General features: G+C 39.5%; 1 protein-coding gene across 9 annotated transcripts in view; it reads right to left on the minus strand.

The window, feature by feature from the left end:
- The window catches only part of rbfox1 (RNA binding fox-1 homolog 1), a 213,301-nt gene that overhangs the window by 20,354 nt on the left and 172,118 nt on the right, over positions 1 to 20,829 (minus strand). For 8 of the 9 annotated variants that reach the window (XM_056752519.1, XM_056752515.1, XM_056752516.1 and 5 more), the window contains 6 exons: positions 16,393 to 16,635; positions 8,616 to 8,759; positions 7,370 to 7,423; positions 6,383 to 6,475; positions 4,704 to 4,764; positions 4,252 to 4,305 (listed from right to left, as the gene is read on the minus strand). In XM_056752519.1, the coding sequence (XP_056608497.1) occupies positions 4,252 to 4,305; positions 4,704 to 4,764; positions 6,383 to 6,475; positions 7,370 to 7,423; positions 8,616 to 8,759; positions 16,393 to 16,635 (649 nt within the window). Of the gene's footprint in view, positions 1 to 4,251; positions 4,306 to 4,703; positions 4,765 to 6,382; positions 6,476 to 7,369; positions 7,424 to 8,615; positions 8,760 to 16,392; positions 16,636 to 19,875; positions 20,014 to 20,829 lie in introns of those variants that run through there. The other variant, XM_056752517.1, reaches the window with a different exon arrangement.

Below are 20,829 nucleotides of genomic sequence, written 5' to 3' on the forward strand. Positions count from 1 at the left end.
CAAATTACAAACAAGACAAAGTACCTTTGCTACAGTCCTCTGAAAACGCTAAAAATATGAGATTTAACATCTTTGGAACTATAAGAACAAACAAACATTTTCCAGAAATGTGTATTAGGCTCTAAAGAAAAAGTCCCTAAAGCCATATACTGCACAACAAAGTGAACACTTCTTTTCATTGACCAATGTCTATTTCCAAAATGTCAGAAAAAATGATTGTTAAAGGGCTCACAGGCTGGAAATGTGTTTCACTGATTTTTACTAGCATGTCAAATCGGATGGGATTTTATAGACGGTAAAACATGCAGACATTTTGGAAGAGCTTCAATTTAAGCAAAAGCTCTGGTAATTATTACTTTACCCCAGCACCTTATAACTAATCCACTCTGAATAGAACATTAGATTTGAAGTGTTCTCCTTTAAAAACGGTGTAGCTACACTCAGGATTCAACCACATTACTTTAAAGGAGTAATATGAAACGGCTTGATTTAGATGTAATGGAATGTGTATACAGGATTTAGCGTTAAAAATGCTGTATTATCCACATACCGTGCTTTGTTTGTATCTCCTCTATGCCCCACCTCTGAAACGCACAAATTTTTTACAAAGCTCTGAAAAGCGAGGTGTGCTATGATTGGCCAGTTAACCAGTGCGTGGTGATTGATCGAATACTGCAAGCGTGCGATGGAAATATAACACCACTAACCATATTCGGAACATCATGCTCCAAAGCAATTGTACTGACAGTACTGACTTGCATATACATCTACTCAACTCATACCACGAACTGATGTGGATTTGTGGGGTGTGGTTACACGAGGCATTTCAGGCAGGTCTGGATGAGAATTTGCTTTTAGAAAGAATGCATCTTTTGTTCCGACAATCAAATTTGAGCAATTTTACGTTTATAATACATGCATTGGCAAGTTATAACACACCAAAGACACAGTAAAACACGTGTTCGCGCCATACGGACCCTTTAAACCAGCGCTTGGCATCCGTTAGCTTTGTAGTCCAAATGTATTTACTCTCACAGTAAGCTCTCTTTTGAAACACGTTTACTGGACGAGTCTTAATGAATGTACATTTTTAATCACCTGTGTACACGTGTCAGGGTCATTTCAAATTGTTTCCTCCAACAATGCTATCTCAAATGTTCACTGAACGACACACAGCCTTTATTTTCCTTTAAGTCCTTCTGCTAAAAGCCGCTTGTTGTCTTTCCAGATAGCCTATCTGTGCAAATTTATTCTAATTTCCTGGTCCTTCTTTGAAATTCCTAAAATTTCTTCTGTGGGTGCTCCGTTAATTTCATGTCACTTTTTATGTTTATCATTTTGTATTCGGAAGTTCAAAAAGCCCAGAAGCGTTAAAGGTGCTGGAGACGGGAGCGCTCTCTCTCTCAGTCAGGGTTGAATCAAAGAGTGAGCAAGGACAGTGATGTCATGCTAAAACACTGAAACATTAGCGTTGCGAATCTGTCAGTCAATACAAATGACTCTCTAAATCATTACGGCTCAACATATTCCATTTCAGTTCATATTGGCTGAGCCAATATGAATCAGTTTTTTCCCAGAGCTGAGAATTCAATAATCTTGGGATGTTGGGCACAGAGATGTCGCCCTTCCCACTTAAGGAAATGAGTTAATTATTTCTTTGCCAATGAGCATTCGAAATGAGAAACTGACTTCAATAAATGAACATTAGGCTCTAAGCAGCAGACAGCGTGTGTGTGTGTGTGCAGTCAGAGCGAGATGAGTGTATACAAGCACAAAATCAAACTTAAACCCAAATATGTTTTAAAACACTACACTTAAAATGCCAATTACCATACACCGGCAGTAAAAATTCTGTATATTAATGCTGCAATTTATAATCAACTATAGTACTTGGTGACCTAGTATTTATATAACAGAAAAATTTACATCAGATGGCCAAGATTTTAGGCATTATGTAAAGTAGGAACCACAACTTTCCTGCAAATCACTGTAATGTGCAGCCTCTCACGGCTTATTGCTTATATGTAAAGTTAACTTAAAATATTTAACTATTAGCTCACTAATGAAATAAGCAAACTTCCTTCACCATGTTGTCATTATTGAACAGAATTGCCTTGCTTTCATTCAAGCACACAGGATGTATGAAACATTCATGATGATGGAAAAACATGGATCATCAGGTCATACATCAGCTTGTGTTCATGTTGTCATTAAAGCAAAAGAAGAGGGGAGAACATACCAAAAACTAAGAAATTCTGAAATGTATGTTAAATTGTCAAAATATTTTTTTGCCGAAAGTTATTTCCATTTGAAAAGTGTAAAACAGCAGCATGTTCGCATTTGCACTCAGCTGCCTTCTTAAAAATAATTGAAGAATCTTTTTAACCCTGTGCACATGTGAACGCGACTGCTGAAAGAAAGCGGCTTAAAGATAAAGAGAGAGGCTATACATGTGTGTGTCTAGGGTGAAAAGCCATAGATATCCTGTGGTCAGAGGTGGTCTGCATTTGAATAATCTCTGGGCGTAAATAGCTGGAAGTCTAATTTTCGAACATCCACCCAATCTCCGTCAGGCGTAACACTTAATCAGAGATCAGCCCGGCAGACGAGCGGGGTCTGGCGCGCCGGCCATCCCTCAGCCTTTTGCTGATAGCTTTCATTCCTCCCAGCCAGAGAACTGTTAATGAACATCAAAGCTATCTTAAATCAACAGCCTACCCAGGTGAGAGGTGCTTCAAGTGGTGACTGGTGAGGCTTGTTCTGAAATGAACCTCGCGTCTTGAGTCTGACCATCTAATGAATCAAACGCACTCCCCTATCTACGTAATTCTATTCCTGCAGGATATTTGTTTTTTTTAGTTTTGCAGGCATGAGAAAAGGACTGCGCCAACAACGGCGCAGACATGGCTTGCTCGCTGCTCAACGACGAGGCATGCACGACCACTCGTGCGGTCCTTCCATCTGCAAACTAAGCAGCGATGTGCCAATAGCTATTTTCAGCTGTTAAGCAAACAAAAGGATTCAAGACGCTTTCCGTTATCGGCACAATTCTGGCATATTAACGATGCTTTAATTATAATTAAGACAAAGATTTAAGGAAAGAAACGGGGAGGGTTCGAGCGAACAAAACATTTGCACTTTAATGGGATGTGGGCTGTTTGGACACTTGAAAGGTGAGACGAAAGCAAATCAATAATGAGCCATTTTGTAATTAACAGAATGTGCACTGATTTAGCCAAACGACTGTCTGGAGAAATTGAAAATATTGATTTTAATTTATAAAATATATTTCAGCCCTTTGATGCCCTTGCGTGGAGAGACAATTAGATTTCACCATCACCTGTATATTTCCCCCCTATTATCATAAAATCTCGATATTTTCCTATATAATGGGGGCAGTAATGATGTTGAGGGAAGGTCAGAGGCTGTGATGGCCAAGGTTGAGAGAAAGATCACCGAAGGAAGCGAGAGAAAAAGAGTCCAGTGTGTCTTTCAAACAATGAAACCCACTCTGTTTCAAAGGCCCATAAAATGAAATGAAGCCCTGGGGGTCTGGCAGCTCGCTGGATTATGTTTTCAAAGATGTGTTCCCTGTTTGCTGCGCTGACAATGGCGTCTAGTAGCCTCTTGCCAATAGGCCAGCGCACATTGTGAAACAGCCCCTTTGGGTGATTAGAATAATCACTATCTCCCTGCCAGCTCTTTCAGCCGATGCCAGCGTTTGTAGATTAAGGTCACCCGTTTTACACACCTCTACCACTGAGCCCATAAACGCTAACCGGAAGATTTCTAGTACGTTTTCATCAAATAACGCGGTTAAATGGAAATCCTTTACGATTTCCTTACGCTTTCTTTGACGCTGTAGGTTTTTCGAACCAAGTAACACAATAGTGTATAAGAAAATAAGGCAACATAATAGAAACATATTGAGCTTTCAAACTTCCTATCTGGAAGGAAAATGAAAATGTAATATCTGGCATCAATTTTGTATTTCATATCCTCTGTCGAGCGCTCAAAACGGAAAGATCCAGGTCGAAACAATTGGGATGTTTTTCATGCTAAAGTGTTTCTACATTGAATTTGTCAACAGCAAGTTTGCCCTAGATGCAAATATATACTAAATCCATACGCATTTTGTCAAGATTAGATTAGAGAACCGGTACTGTTGTAAAATTACCATTCCATTCAATAGTTTTATCATATATATATTGCACCATAAGGCCAACTGTTTTGAATTAAAGATCCACTTACCTGCATAGAATTCTGGGCTGTAGACTGCACCCACGACTGGATTCAACTTCCAGCCTTAAACACAGACAGAATGAGAGGATGATTTGATTTTGGCCATCTTAGCGCGCACCGTGTCTAGGAATCTACATCTGATCCTTCACAAGACAAAGATAAGGGATCACGGCTAACTAGAACCTTTAGGTCTGATAAAGGTCTGCTGTCTTAATGATGTCAGTAGAGGGCTGACCAAAGTGAAGCTCTCCGGTCAACCAATGCTGGAATGTGGCGATGAGCAGCCTGACATATTTCTCTCATTTTCTAACTTTTACAAATGACCTGTCGGTTTAAGCTTCCATAAGTACAGAAAAGATTCCAACTGACATCAGAAAGATGAACTCAATTTTTCATTAAATCTATTTTTAGTGAAGCGCTGAGAACCATCAAAAAAACACTCGTTGGGAATATGAACTCACCGTTTGCATATGGGTTGACTGTCTTTTTATTCGTCATTACCCGTGCTGTTGCATTGTTAACCTGACCACAAACAGACACATGTTAGCAAAGATCATACTAGAGCTGTTAATACTTATTTCAAAAATACTACTGCATGCATTAAACATTGACAACTTTGTCGAAATGGTTACAGATCATAAGTTAAAGAAAGATTGTACATCATTACTGAAAGACGACATAAAAAGCAAATAAAACATATGCAACAGTCTCACCATAAAACGTTCTCACGCATGCATTGTCAAATTATGATCGAGTCGAAGAACAACATGGAAAAAACGTTAACAGACAAAATGCAACCAACGAAAGCACTGAATATGAAAGAGCATGCGGTGGAAAGGGAGCGACTAGGTTAAACGGAAAATAAAGAACGAGGGTATGAAACAAGTTTGGCATTGCGCAACATACACCTCCGAGTCGAGGTACGACTGGAAAACAAAGCAACATTTAGCATTCAACACTCCAAGAGCGCTTTGCTTCATCACAAGAATTAAAACCAGAACGGAAAACAAGAAAGTAACAAAAAGGAAATCATTCAAGCTCGTAGGAAAGCTAACAAAGGATATAAAAGAGGGTGCATTATTTAACATAATCATGGCGTTCAGAATCTGAGTAGGATGCGCACGATTCAGTTCAGTTCAGTCAGAGCCTCTCAGGAAGCTAAACGTTCACGCAAGTGACACGCGCTCCAAGAGAAAACAGCATCAAGAAACTCAACATCAAGTCAAAAAAACAGTCACGAGGTTTCAGCGCGGAGTTCGTGAAATGGCAGATGGCTCTCTCCACTTACCATTCGCCGCCATCGCCCGCGTGTGTATGTATTGTTACCACGGTTACCGAGTTTGGGCCTATCAGCTACCGTTGGAAAGGGGGAAAATGAGAAGGCAAAATATGCAACATCTTACTGAAGGCGGAATAAGTCTTACAATTAAAAACAAAAAACAACTACAGAGATGGAGATAGATGGGTGTCTGTTCTAAAGACACCGGCTGTCGCTGTTCTGGTTTGCTCTGTTTCTGCTGTATCTGATCTAGAGTGTAAAATAAGCAGAACGTGAGCTGTGGATTTAAAGGCTCATGTTTGTGAGGAGCTCGGTCTAATGCCTGTGACTCTACGCAGCGTCTTCAGGCCAATTAACGGCGCTGCTGGCATTAGACCGCTCTAACCGCAAGTCCCTCGACAACTTTGCAATAAGGCCTCTGGCTATCATCACACAAATGCTGTTTGTACTCTGCCTGTTGACTTACTGCACCCGTTTGCTTATTAAGCCAAAATATGCTTCAAACAAAAAAAGAGAGAGAGAAAAGAATAGAAGGGAACTGAATTAAATAAACACAAGAAAATGCCAACAAAAGCAAACCAATTAGGTACAGAGAGCACCGTATTATATCTGATCGGAGATCTTAGAATAACTGAAATGTAGGAATACAGCGGGGGGAGGAGAGGAGGGATAGAGAGAACAGCACACGCGCTCACACACAAACACACACACACACAGGAAAAGACGAGTGATGCGTCCAAAATAGTGAGATGAGAGTGAGGCACATACCGACACAGAAAACAGAAGAACAACAAGAAAAAATACGACAACGCAAAAAATCAAGAGAGAACATTTGAGAAGGGAAATATTTGTTACATGCACCTCTATTTTACGACCTTCTACCACCGTGCCGTGTAATTTCTCTCTGGCCCTGTCCGCATCGGCACTATTTTCGAAAGTTACGAAACCAAAACCCTGCATGCAGGTGGGAGAGGGGAGGGGGGAGAACAACATGCACATTATTAATTCAGTCATACACCCAAGAAATCCACTGTGGCTCTACCTCTGCCATTCTTACACACAAAAACAGCTGCTGCATTAATCCCTTTCTCTTCCTCATGCAAAGCATCGAGATGTGCAACCGTTAACGCTCATTTACGGGTTCTGTTATCGAACCTCTAAGGAGATGAAACGACACGTCTAAGAAAGTAAACTCACTCAGAACGAAATTAAACAAAGGGACAAAATAAATCAATTTGAAAAAAAATGATATACCTTTAACAAGTCTTAACAGAAGAAACGATATCTATCGGAAAAAGTGGAATAAAATAAATGATGTGATTTAACATTGTGTGCTATAAAATAAGATCATTTTAAAGAAAAGGAAAAAATAAACAACTCATAAGACGAATGATAAAGGATTGGGAACTACACAACTTGTTAAAATGCACCATTATCTCCCCCAGCTGCAACAGAAGAACATAATTCATATTTCAATAAAAGAAAACTGTTTGTGCACAGGAATGATGCTAAGTGTCAGCAAACTGAATAAAACTGTCAATTACGGAGCTCAGTAGAGAACGTTCTTCACATGACACCATGACAGAACACTGACAAGTGCAAAACACATTTCCATACACTTCATTGAACAAGATACTGATAACTCTAACACAGCAGCTGATATAAGATTGTCTTACATACGCTAACATGACTACAAGCACCCGTTCCAAGATACTGTTATACATGACTGACATCTTTAGTTAATCTGATCATTTTAGCTAAACATACTGTTCATTTAACCCTCTAAACTCACTGATCTTTCTTCAGTTAAATATAAGAGCATGCAAAGGAAATAAGCCACACACGTACCTTTGATCCTCGCTCATTAAATATGATTTCAACATCTAAGATTTTCCCAAATTGCTGAAAATAGAACAGAAGCACAGATCAGATTTTGTTGTGTTTTTAAATTGAACTTACATGTAAACATTTTAGATATTATTTTGTGTTGATGTATAACATGATGTCTGGGGTATATTTGTAAATGTTTTGCTTTTAATAGCTTGCTCATATACCACCAGATTATGAGGTGCATGCAAAATGGACAAAACAATAAAATGTATATGTATTCATTGGATTATTAATTATTTGGCAAAAAGGAAAACTACAGCATATTGGGAAATATGGGATTTATCAATATAGAAAAAATACAAAGAAGATTACAGGAAATATAGGAAACTATAATATTATCTATTACTTGTATTTATTGATCATCTCTAGTGGTTATATTTTGTAGTCATTTTCCTAAACTTTTGTGCATGGGTTTACATTCACATTAATGCATTTGGCAGACACTATCCAAAGCGACTTACATTGCATTATCCTATACATAAGTATGTACAATCCCCTAGGGTCGAACCCACAACTGGCATCGCTCTTACCAATGAGCTACAGGAAAGCTATGGGTTGTATGTATATTTTTGCCGAGCCTACTTAAATTTTTTCTATTACACTCCTATCACAATGCAACATGAATACAACTCAATACATATTTAACAGTAAATTTAAATAAAAAGACATCAATTCTCAAAAGTTAGACATTACTTTTGGCCTCCGTATATTGAGGTGATTTACTGACAGACTCAACCCTTTAAAAATAGCCAATAGGCTTTAGTTATGACATATTCATGAATGATGATTTGCTATTTGGTTACAGAGGGTCTATTATTTAATGGTAGGGACATTCTTATTCTAGAGAGCATTTCTCAGACAAACAACTGTGCAGCACAGCATGAGTTAATCTATGATCTATCTTTCCAGAATATTGTATTTATTGTTTAATCTACATCGGTATACAGATGACCTAAAATATACACAGTCAATATGCAAATCCAATTTTATAGTGTACAAAACTCTTTTGGGAACCTTAAATTACTGTGTATTGCACTATTTCAACAAAACTGCAGCCACATCACAGATCAAACCTAAACTTCAAATACCATCCAACAAACAGTATAGGACAGCACATTAGCACATGCCTCAGCTACTGAGCTGGCAATCATTTTCTCCGCTGCATGCTGGGTAATAAAGACACAGAGAGTGCGTGAGTACTTACGCCAAACATTTGCCTGAGGTCTGGATCTCTGAACCTGAAGGGGATGTTGGAGACGTGGAGCCTCTTGGGCTGCGATTTGTTTTCTGTGTTTTCGGATGTCTGTGTTTGCTGTTGGCTGTCTGTCTGTGCTGAATCGTCTGTCTGCTGTGGAAAAGAAAAAGAGAGGGCGGGAAAGAAAGAAATATAAGAAGACAGTTAGTGAGACCAAGAAAATTTGTTGAGCCAACCAAAGAACTCATCAAAAGAAAGCTTTGGTTTTTAGAGTCTTATGACTTTATTGGGGAAAACCACGTGTTCAGGGTATAGCTGTTCAGTTACCTTGATATAACTACACCACCCGAAGCCGAAAATCTTTGTTTTTGATGACAACCATTCAAAACTAGCCATTGTTTTGCAAGAAACATATAAATCATGAAAGCATAAAACCATGAAATGGACCATTCATGGGTCCATCATTGCGGTACACTCAACGTTCGTGTGCCTAAACCTCCAGGCGTTCCCGGGTGGCCAAACCTAAACCGTTTTAACAATATACCCAGTAAAAACGTTCACCACCTGTTCTGTCCTCTGTTTCTCGGGAAGATATGAAAAACATATGTTGCGTGCACATGCACGGAAGTGTAGTTTGGAGGCGTAGTTCGTATCTCACAGTGTATGGGGGTTGGGGACGTGGCTGGTGGCCTTGTGAAGGAGCTGTGGGTAAAATATGACATGGTTGCCTCACTATATCATGCTTTCTCTGTCTCTCTCTGGCCACGCATGACTGCTGGCAGAACCATGTGTCTATGTGCCTCTTAGTCTGGACTGCTGCCTTGGAGAAGAAGGACCGGCCCTAAGTGTGTGAGTGAGTGTGTGTGGCTATTTATGTCCCGGTGTATTTGTATGACTTCGCTAGAGAGAGTATCGCAGCAGGAGGCTCTGCTTTCTATTTTTCTTCAGTGTGGACTTTTGTATGTCAGTGAATGTGTTAGGACTAGTGCGTTTACTTACATTTAATCTAAAGTCTAAATTTGACCTAAGTTAAAAAGCATGAAAACTGATGATTGATTTAAGGAAAACGTACTTATTTGACTCAAGTAAAGAACTTGTGTCATAAAGTTCACCTATGCTAATGTAATCTTCTAACAGACTAAATTAAACTACCTAGGGAATGTTAGTTGCAAGTAAACTGACCTCAGTGTTGTGAAAGTATAATTATTAAAATTGAACTATTTCAAAAAGATTAAGAAATCAAAGTACAACACAATATAAAAAATATGGCTCACTTTCTTCTGCGGAAGACAAAGAAGATATTTTAAAGAATGTTGGTAATCAACCAATGGCGGTACCCATTCACTTCTATGGTATGGATACAAAACCAATGCTAGTCAATGGGTACCGCCATTGTTCGTTTACCGACATGCTTTCAAATATCTTTTTTGTCTTTGGAAGAAAGAAGGTTATACAGGTTTGAAATGACAAGAGGGTGAGTAGATGACAGAAGTTCTTTAACAGAGCTACACAACAACCACAATTGTCAAAACAGATAAGATATATGTTAATTCTTAACTTTTTCATTTCCCCTTTAGTTTCAAAGTAAATTTTTCAAGTGCAATGGATTATGGGTATTCCCGATGGCCTCAATTTTATAACAGATGATTTTAAGTTAGGCCACATTAATACTTAAAATCTTCATTTTAAGAAATTTAAAGCCAGATTAGTTGGACAGTAGATATTTGAGCTGTTTCCAAAAGTGACATTTCAAATAATGTGCATAGGACGTTTTGATCATTTTAATTATTGACAACTTTATAGTTTACAGCGTAACAGCAACACAAGTCAGCAAATTTGTTTAATTTAAAATAGCTGTCAGAATTCAAACCATTCGTGGCGTTTCATAAAATGGAGCCTACAGTTATGCCCAAAGATATTTTTTTACTTTCTGCTCACTGCAGCTGTCCTGTCATGCTTCAACCGTGCTGGAAATCATATTGTCTGGAACAAAAGAATGAGTGAGTCCCAGTGTAACCATCGTCTCTCTGACATTACAGATGCTTAGGACTGTTAAAGCCAGCTTCACTGGAATTACCGGCGACGGACGAAAAGTGTGTGTGTGTGTAGCATTGTTATTTAAATCAGGCACAGCTCAGGGCGACTGTGAAAAAAGCAGCAACAGAAAGATTCAAAAAGCAAAGCTCAAATAAAGAATAAAAAATGGCTTGCTGGGACAGTAAATATGAATATCGTGTCATCATAATGTTTGTACAGGCGGCACGATACACCCGACTGAAATGAGGATTAAAAAACAAAACAAAAGAAACAGAAAAAAACCATAAGACAGAGCTTGAAAAATAGTAGTTTTTCAATTCATGAAAGGCTCAGAAGTGGAAGGGAAAAAATCTGTCTTGTGTTATTACAAGTCATAAACAAGAGAACACCCACTCCTCAAGGCAAAGAACAAAGAGGAGCGGAAGATAAAACGCTAAAGCAGCGTAGTAAACCATCCAATGTAAAACTGACAAGATGTGTGCTGTCTTTATTGCTTTAACAAAATTGCACTTTCCCTATTGCGAGAGGATCGGTTTAATGGTGTCGTGAGGCAAGCGGTCCCTGCAGAAGAGACAACTGGGGTGTTATAATTGGAAATATGTTTTTCCCATTTACTGCTCTTTCAATAAAAGAATGGGAAGGAATGCAGCCGATCTTTAAGTCGAGGCGCAATGCAGTCGGTGACCATATGTGCCATCTTAAACATCTCATTTCATGCTCTGTGCATATGGCTGCCTTAATGGCTCAATTAATTGATTCCGAAATCAATTAATCGATTCGCCCCGTCTAGTTGCCTTGGGGAACCGGGCCACGGTGACTGATCAAGGGGATGATGGGATGAGACAGGGGAGGGTAATAAATCTGTTGGACTAAAATAGGGTCCGCTGGTGTCCCTCTGGGCTGCCGGAGAACGAGAAACTTTCTGCGAGGAGTGAGCCACATTTTACACTCGAATCACAACCCCCCCATTGGAAGCACTCCATAGAGTGCAAGCTGAAATGTATGCCATCAACCGTGGCTCCGGCAGACACGCAGCTTTTACTCTGAGATCTCGTCCGCTTTTACTATTCAGTTCACTGAAAATGTGTGATGCACAACAGAGAGGCTGCACAGTTATATAACAGAATGATTCCACAATCACGATTCGAAATATAAATAAAAAAAGTTACATCTAAATACGACTAAAATGAACTGTGATATTTTTATCATCCCATTTAATTGTAAACAATACAACTGTCAGTTTTTATGAGAATCTGATCCTTGTGTGACCTCGCTGACTGGTCCTATGCAAAGTTTGCCAATAACTCCTGTTATAATCCATTAGGGATGTTCAAGAATTAATCGTGATTAACCGCATCCAGAATAAAAGTTTGTGTTTTTACGTAATAAAATATGTCTGTGAATTATGCATATTTATTTTGTATTTTTAAAAAAATACACATACTTGTATATATTAACAAAATATTTTCATGTTTATATTAATATTTATAATAATTTTTATAATTTTTACATTGCCCGATAAATTGATGGTTTCCTAAATGAGTTTGTGAACCCCTGGTGGTTCGCGAGGGAATTGCAGGCGGTTTGTTAGTTGGTATACTGAATGTCTAGTGCACATACAAGTTGTTCTCACTTGCAGTTAATTTACAAAAAATTTTACAGGTTTAATAATAACATTGGTTAGGTAAAATACTATTTTGAAACAGATAAATATAATACATTTTTTCAAATTTAAACATGAAAATGTATTATTAAATTATTTTAATATGTACTTAAAATCTCTGGGAGTACTTCAAGTAAATAATATAGGTCAAACGGGTCAAGCTCACAAAGTTTTGAAACCCCATGCATTTGACAATAAAATAACATGAATTAATAAAAAAACAAATGGCTCCAAATGAAATTGTGTAAAACACAAATCATCCATTGGACTACTTATAGCTCACACATTAGCCGTCATTACTGATAAGCCACTAGATTTATTTTAACACCTCAATGGTTATTGGACATTGGTCTGCGATTAGATTTTGATGCTGTAGTTTCATGGCATTACCTTAAATGGAATGCTGTAATCGTTTCTCTTCACCATTAGTTGATCACAGAAGCTATCATCAGAGATGTAATTATCTTTCCGATTAATGGCACAGCCCTACACGATACGATACCTCTAAACGCAACAAACCCAGATCAATTCCAAAGGCAAGCACAAAAACGGAGTCCCGGAGGCCATTTCTTAAAAGAGATAAAGAGTGTTAGAAAGAAAAGGGATCGGGAGATTGTGTTCCTCCCTGTAGGGAGAAAGGTGAAGGGAAGATAGAGAGATAAGGACGGAAGGTGAGGAAGGACAGCAGATCAGCCTGAGAGACCTTCTCAATTACTGATTGGGGACTCACGGAGTTGTGAGTGTTTACCATTCATTGATCTCACACTGAGTGCTAAACGGCAAACAGCGACAGGGCTGTTGGTGTGTGCTCTAAGCATACACACACACACACACACACAAAAACACACGCACGCACAGCCGCTGGAGTGTAAGAGCCCACACAGACACACATATGGCAGAACTGGACAGAGAAAGATAACCTCACGAAGCACTGTGAGGACTCGAAGCGTAAAGTGCCAGTAAAATATTTTTCCTTTCCGAGGATTTTTGTCAGTGCGGGGGAATGTGGAATAATTGCATCACCCACCATTGATCCATCGGGGACTTTTTGTTTAATTATGCGTTTGAAATGAGCACAAAGGAAGGTGCGCTAGCCTACTACATTTACATTTACAACATTTGATATTGCATTTCGAAAAAACTCGGAACGGTGCCAGGACCACGGACCCAGCTACATACTTAACCTAGCTAAAAGTAGACGAATATTTCTCGTTCCCTTCCCAAACAATTCCAGGCTCCGTGCCAGGTAAAAATTCAGCTTGTGTGCGTCTGTGTGTGTATATAGCATGCATACGCCTGACAGTTTACATAGCGTGCCATCTGTGCCGCATTCTTCTAACTGGCAAAGGACTCTAACATAGAGAAAAAACAACAACAAATACAAAAAAGCCTTCCAGTTAATCTCCGTCGCTACCAAAAGATTCATTAATAGTCGTTTATTATAACAGACACATATTTTACCGCATTGTTGACTCTACACGAGGAGAAAAATAAAAATCAAGCAATTGTGGAAGACAAACAAATTGGTTTGCTCAGGAGCCACAGAGGGTTGCGAGTTCATTTTGCTAAAACATACCTACACGTAACTGCACAATGGCTCACAGGTACTCTACGAGGGCAAAAAAACAACAGCTCCTCGTGACAGCTCAGCAATCAGATAAACGTACCTCACCCATGATGCCATTTTTAATACGTGCTATTTTCAGCATAGCAACATTACTACTAGGATGAAACAGAGCAGATGCCCGAGTCAACCTCTACTATCATCCATGAGTCCACAACCATCTCTAGAACCCTAAAGCTGCACCAAAGGGGTCGTGGGGGCCCGCTCAGTGTGGGTGTGCCAGCCAGACGGCCCGTACCACGTGTGCCATCTTCAGTCCTCCCTTAAGGAAAGACAGACTTCGTTCTCTAGATGAGGATGGGTATGCCAGAATCGTCTCTCTTGGGATCACACGGAGGGAAGAGGGCCAATGAAGCGTGACAAGAGTCAGAGCGGCGAGCCGACACACTGTGCTGACATCTACACAGATTAGTCAAACAGTGTCAGAGAGGAGATGAGCTCACACACATGCAGAGTATGTCAGGGTGATGCATTGGATATTTGCAGCGATTTGCTGGCAATATTTAATTTTGAGCAATGAATATAGGAATATAGCAGTGTTTTAATGTGTTTTTATTTGGCCATTAAGTTTCCCTAAGACTGTGCCAACAGACTGGTTTTGCAATCAGTATGAGATTGTTAGAAACATTTAACAAAAATGTGCTCATGCTGTTTGTTTTTAAAAAATTCTATGAAAAATCTGAAACGATTCATCTGCTCATCACTCAGAACATTTTTTTCATGTTTTCTTTGTTCACCTACGTATGAAATATTATAAATATTTTTCATATGGATTTTAAATGTAAATTTATATCACTACATATAAATAAATAAAAATAAAATGTAATTCTCTCCTGTTTTGATTTGGTAAAAAACTGTATAGAAACAGGCTTACATTACTTTCTTGAATAATATCTCATTAAAGTTAAAGCTTTGTCAGAGAAAACAGATACATCTGATGATAAATCTAAAAGCTGAACAATGTTGACATTATTTTTTGGCTTAATCGCACTGTGAGGACAGTGACCACAGAGAACATGGAAGGAATTAAGCGCACAAATTCAAAACAGCGAAGATAGTCATCTATTACTGTGAAATACCTCACTGTGGGAGCCGATTGGTTATCACCCACACAAACAAACAAAGAAAAGATCGGAACGGGGGAAGTATCAGAGTGTAGGCATCTTTTGTTTGCAGATGAAGGATCACTTGTGAGGAATGACTTGGATCTAAAAACAGCACCAGCCAGATGAGATCATGGCTTTGGACGTCTGTAAAGTTTTGCATTCTCTCTGTAACACTCGTTCGGAAAGTGAGGGGTAGAGATACAGAAAGAGGGAAAGAGGGAGTCATAGAGAAGCAGGGGGGAAACTAATGGCTTTTCCAGATGTGGTTTTGCTCCCTTTTGCTTTGGCACTAAAAAAGAAATGTGAACAGTAAGGTAGAGAAGGCAATGAAAATCTAACCGCTGTCTGCACGAAAACTCACATTTTCCCTCAAAAATAAAACCAGTGAAACAATTTATAACTGTTCAGAAAACAGTCTAACTGTCAAGCATTAAGGGAATTTGTCTCTTAAAAATAAAGCATTTGAGCTTTTTGCACTTTCAACAAGTTTTTGAAAGAGTCAAAAGCAAAACCCGTCATTTTTTACACATTGGTCATCATCTGTTAAACTCCCAAAAAAACAGAAAACAAAGCACATAGAGTGTAAGTATCATCGATTTGTGGGCGGTCTGAGTTTTCTGCAGCCCTACAGAAGCTACGTGTGAGTAACAGATAAAAATTTTATAATAATTTATTTGTGCTGAATCATAAGATTTGTTTGGCATCAACGGTCCACTTGGTGGACCTGAGATTCATCGATTAGATTTTAAATATCAGAAAATCATAACTTTTAAATCGCTCTGTTCCTTATAGAAACCTGTCATAGCTTTAAAAGTCGAATGAACTACTTTTATGGTTCTTTATTGTTTTATTTGTTTTCAAGTGTGACAAACATGGTCACTATCACTGTTACACTGTACAAAAATAAGATCTCTGATTTAAAAAAGTGTTTTGTTCCACAGTTAAAATAACATCATACAGGGTTGGATAGGCATGAAGGTGAGTAAATAATGTTCATTTTGGGGTGAACTATCCATTTAATAAAGCACATTCTACAGAAGCCTCTGTTGCTATGCAGAATTACACCGCATCCTACTGTTTCGAGACCGTAACAGACCAACCAACCGCACCAACTTTAAATCAGCGGGAACACTTTGTACTCTGAGCTGGTGAAATAACACAAAAACGCTCAATTATTCATGGAGATGCCCTAAAACGTATGAAATATTAAGTCGGGCTGTAGCGCCGATGTCTCTGGAGGGCAGATCATGCAGGGCACCTCAATCCACCACACAATCCAAAAAACCTGAACCGTGACAACCAATGTCATCAAGTAGAGTCAGAGATAGAGCGACAGAGATAGAGAGCTGCACTTACTGTGGCTGTGCCAGATACTGCCTGTACGCTGGTTTCTGGCCCGCTGGGCTCACTGTGCGTCTGCGCAGGGGGATACATGTTCAGGGTGTGCTCTGCCACGGGGGTCTGGCCCGGGTAGTCTGGAGTGGGGTGGGGGTGGGACGCCGTGTACTCAGCAGGAATGCCATTCTGAGGGGGTGCGAACTGTGCCGATGGGTAAGGCTGGGCCATGGTTTCTGGGGGTGCTGGGGCGTCCTGATTACCCTGAAAAAGAGAAACAGAAAGCGACACGTTAGTGCTACTGTACGTCTTTAAGCAGACGTCTTATGATGATGGTTTTAGACCAGTCTGAACAGAATCAACTACATTTTTATTATTTCATACATAGTTTTCATTAAAATAATATAGAAATTTTAAACAAAAAATTATTGTGTAAACAATTAGTCTAATTTGTGAGGTTCTGTTTAAAAGAACAGTCCGTTAGATGTCAGGGGTGTCAAAATATAATGGTAATGATAATAATCACAATATTAAAAACAGGATTATCAAAATTGTGTGAACACATATGATAATATTATAAGCATTTTAACACCCATTTAAAGCTTTGCCACAAGAGCCACAATTGTTACAAACTTTCTCTGCATCCCCCTCATATTATAAGTGTGATTTATTGGGCAAAAACAAACTAAAGTCTAATTTAAAGATAGATATTATTATATTATTATTTTATAAATTTAAAAAAATGCACTTGATAATGTGATATTTTGAAAATCTGATACCATGAGAGCCCTAGCAGATATAAAATAAGCCGTAACAATAAGGCTATTTTAAGATCGAAAGTGTTAACAAAGGATAATTTGTACTGTAACTAGTAGTCGGTGGCTTTCCCCACATTTGTGCTGTTAGCAGGTCCACCGCCTGAGAGAGTTTGACAACCACTGGCCTAAAGGAAGCCGTGCAATATGGCATTCACGCAAACAAGATGGTACATTGTGCATCAGCCGTGCCCTGTGTTAAGGCCATTAGTGAAGTAAATGCTCAGTTTAGACACAAGTTCACTTAGACAGCTGGGCCAATTAAATTACAGCGTTAGCATGCACCGGACCAACAACAAGTGAACAAGCACACCCACGGACAAATGCATTCCGTACACAACACACATCAGACCTTTATCTCAAGAAGAGCTTTCTTATTTGATCAGGACCAATCCATCCACCTCCCAGAACCCAGATTATCCACTTACGCGTAAATATGTCTCTCCACCCTGCTAACACGACACTGAGGGCACACGGCAAATCAACGCTAAACCTCCACTTTGCATGCTACGCTCGGGAGAGCGAAAAAGGCAGCTAAATTAGCGCTCGCTATCAATAAACGATGACAGATTAGCCGAATGTAAACATACACAACAGGTTTGGGTCACATGGCGTACGGTAGCAGAGATTATGGAGAAGTTTCATGAAAACTCATGAGAAAGACTAGAGCTTTAAAAGGAAATGATTATGGGTACCATAAAATTTGGTATTGGAAAGTTTGGTCTGAATGGGATATGTTCATATTAAAATCTTTGACTTGGGAAAAAATAATGGTATCTTGGAAAATCTGAGTACTGTATGTGACAAATGACATCCAATCTGAAATTAGACACAAGGAGTTTTCTTGAGAAAAATCTAAACAGCAAAATTCTTAAAGGAACAGTTCACCAAAAAATCCCCAAATTTTTCTTAAACATTTTAAATATTACAATGGAAGTCAAAAAAGCCGCAGAACTGTTTGTTTTCCTACTCTCTTAAAAACACCTTCTTTTGTGTTTAACAGAACAATTGTAAAGCAAATTGTAAATTTTTCCTAGCAGTCAACGGTGGCCAAGTACTGTTTGGTTACAAGCATTCTTCCAAATATCTTTCTCTGTACTCATTTGAAACAAAGACATTTAGACAGATTTACAACTTTATAAGTGTATTTTTGAGTCAAGGTATTCAATAAGAAATACAGAAAACAGAATTAATTTTGATTAATTTTGGACCTCATATTAAATTTCCATTTCCTCTCCTTTTAATATCATTGATCCCTACGTGAAATACCTTAAGATATTAAAAAGATCTCTTTCGAAATTCCTTTTCCCACAAGAGAAAACACTTATATTCTCCCACACACCGCGGCCTTCCGCCTATCAAACCAGGAGTCCCCAAGGCAGATATCCCAGAATCCTCAGGCCTGTTAAAAACACCTCACTCCACCTCTGACCATAATGCCACGCAACACAGAAACACCTCCTACGTCCAAACTCTGAGGAAAAACCCACAGAGAACATCCACATCTCTTTCCATGATTACGTCGAACGAGAGAAGACACCAAGAAGGGAAACGGCAACTTGCTACTCTGTAAACGGGACCTTGTAAAAAAAATCCCTGCTGTTTCTTAAGCAGATGTTATACACATCACGCTGTTTCCCATTAACACCATCAGCACTTTGCGTAGCACATTGATATTCAACAGTGGGCACACCATGCCATAATTAGACTATCATTTGATCAGAAGTGCTAAACTCTTTATGTATAAGTGTCAAAGACGCTAAGGGGAGGGTGGGGTGTGTTTGGCGTAAGACAGAGGGTCCGCTGACGAAACATGTGTGGTGTGAGAAGCCCGTTCGAAGCTATAGTTGTGGTCATTATGGTCCGGCGAGATTTTGGAGGCAAACAGTGGAAGAAAAAAGCAATGGCAGAAAGTCAGGCTTAGCTAAATGCGTTGGCCTCCACCCTAATGAGAACCACATTTGGCGGACTGAAATATGTTTTACGTGGCAGTGTGCTTGATTCATCACATCGCCACGCTCGGCTTCCAGACAGGCGCTTGCAAAACAGACGCAGCTACAAAAATGGGAATTTGCGACAATTCGTGAGGATAATTTCGCAAACCACCATGAGGCTGCTCCTCCCTCGCTTCGTAGGCGAGAAGTTGTGCTATATTTTGCATACGGGGGCATGCAGGACACGCGCGTGAAGGGATGCTGCTTACGGGTCGCTAATAGTTTAAACACAAACTATAGCTTTATGTCAAGAAAAAGACACGTGGGAATGTTCCGTACGTTGGCGTCTGAGTACCACACAGTCAAACAAAGCGTTTGAGAACTAGAGTACAAAAAACGGCTCATTTAAATCACTGTGACTGCCAAATTTGTGAGTTTAGCTACAAACACCAATCTGAAATGGAGCCTGAATATGGGCTGGAGAGAAATGAGAAAGAGGCAGAGAGCGAAGCGTGTGAAAAGAGAGACCGAAAGCACAACAGCTGCTGATAAGGCAGCCTGCAAAAGAGTTGCTGAAGGGGGCTACCTCTTTCTTCAAAGCGCACGCTCTCTCTCTCTCACGCACACACACACACACAAATGCTGTCATACACACGCCACCCGCTCTACTGTGCAGCCACAGCACAAAAGGAAGACGGGCAGTAGGAAAAAATGCAGTAATGCGCTTGGTAAGCAGAATAACGGGGGAAAAATACCTGTTCCACCATCTTGCTCCCTTTTTCCTCCATAAACTAAGCAGCTGTTTTAGTCCCAAACCCTGCAGCATCTGCCCAAAGCAAGCATCAATTATGGCTGAGGGCGTGCGTTCATCGCGGTGTGTAGCGAGAGGGAGAGAGCGAGTGTGTGAGCATGTGAGTGGGAGGGGTGGTGAAGGAGGAGGGAGCTAATGCAAGAGAAAGACAGGCTCCACAATTTCTCTCTCTATCTTTCTCCGTATGTAAGTAATGGGCGGCCCTCTGAAGTGTTGGGGATTCTATTCGCCTAGCATGAAAAATTTAATACAGGGCTGTGATATAGATTCTCAAATGATGTGAGAGCAGAGACTGGTTAGTGTAGTGTATCTGAGCATTCAGCTGAAGGGTTTGTATTGTGTGGATTGAGTCTAGATAAAAAAACATCTCAATTTGAGGACCCAAGGATGTGGGATGAAGACAACACAATAACAATGCAGGACACATACTGTTAAAACAATAGCGAACATCTATACTTTCTTCTTTACAGCGGTTGTGTTATCATCGATGTGCAAACGATTTCTTTAAAAAAGTGTATAAGATCTCATGGCACTCAAAATCATTTGAGTCATCCTCACATTTGCTTCTTGAACTGTAATTGGTTTTCTTTCATATCTGCAAACTGAATTGAGACAGAGAGAAGACACATGCTGAGTGATGCAACTTCAACACTTTTACAGCCTCGCAAGCATTGGTTTTCCTTTAGGACATGCTAATCTAGGTTAACCAAGTAACTGGCGCTTCGAATGCTTTGATGTTATTTCAGAATGTCTGTACGTTCTTGTTAAGTCGCAGGTTCATTCTAGGACACATTACACAGTGAACATGACTGCAGATCCATGGCCATCCATCACACTGCAGAAATTATATTTTCATAACCCCAATTTTTCTCTTGTTTTCCAGTGAAAACATGCTTGT

The sequence above is a fragment of the Triplophysa dalaica genome, chromosome 7 (genome assembly GCF_015846415.1).
Source record: "Triplophysa dalaica isolate WHDGS20190420 chromosome 7, ASM1584641v1, whole genome shotgun sequence".
Taxonomy (NCBI): Eukaryota; Metazoa; Chordata; class Actinopteri; order Cypriniformes; family Nemacheilidae; genus Triplophysa; species Triplophysa dalaica.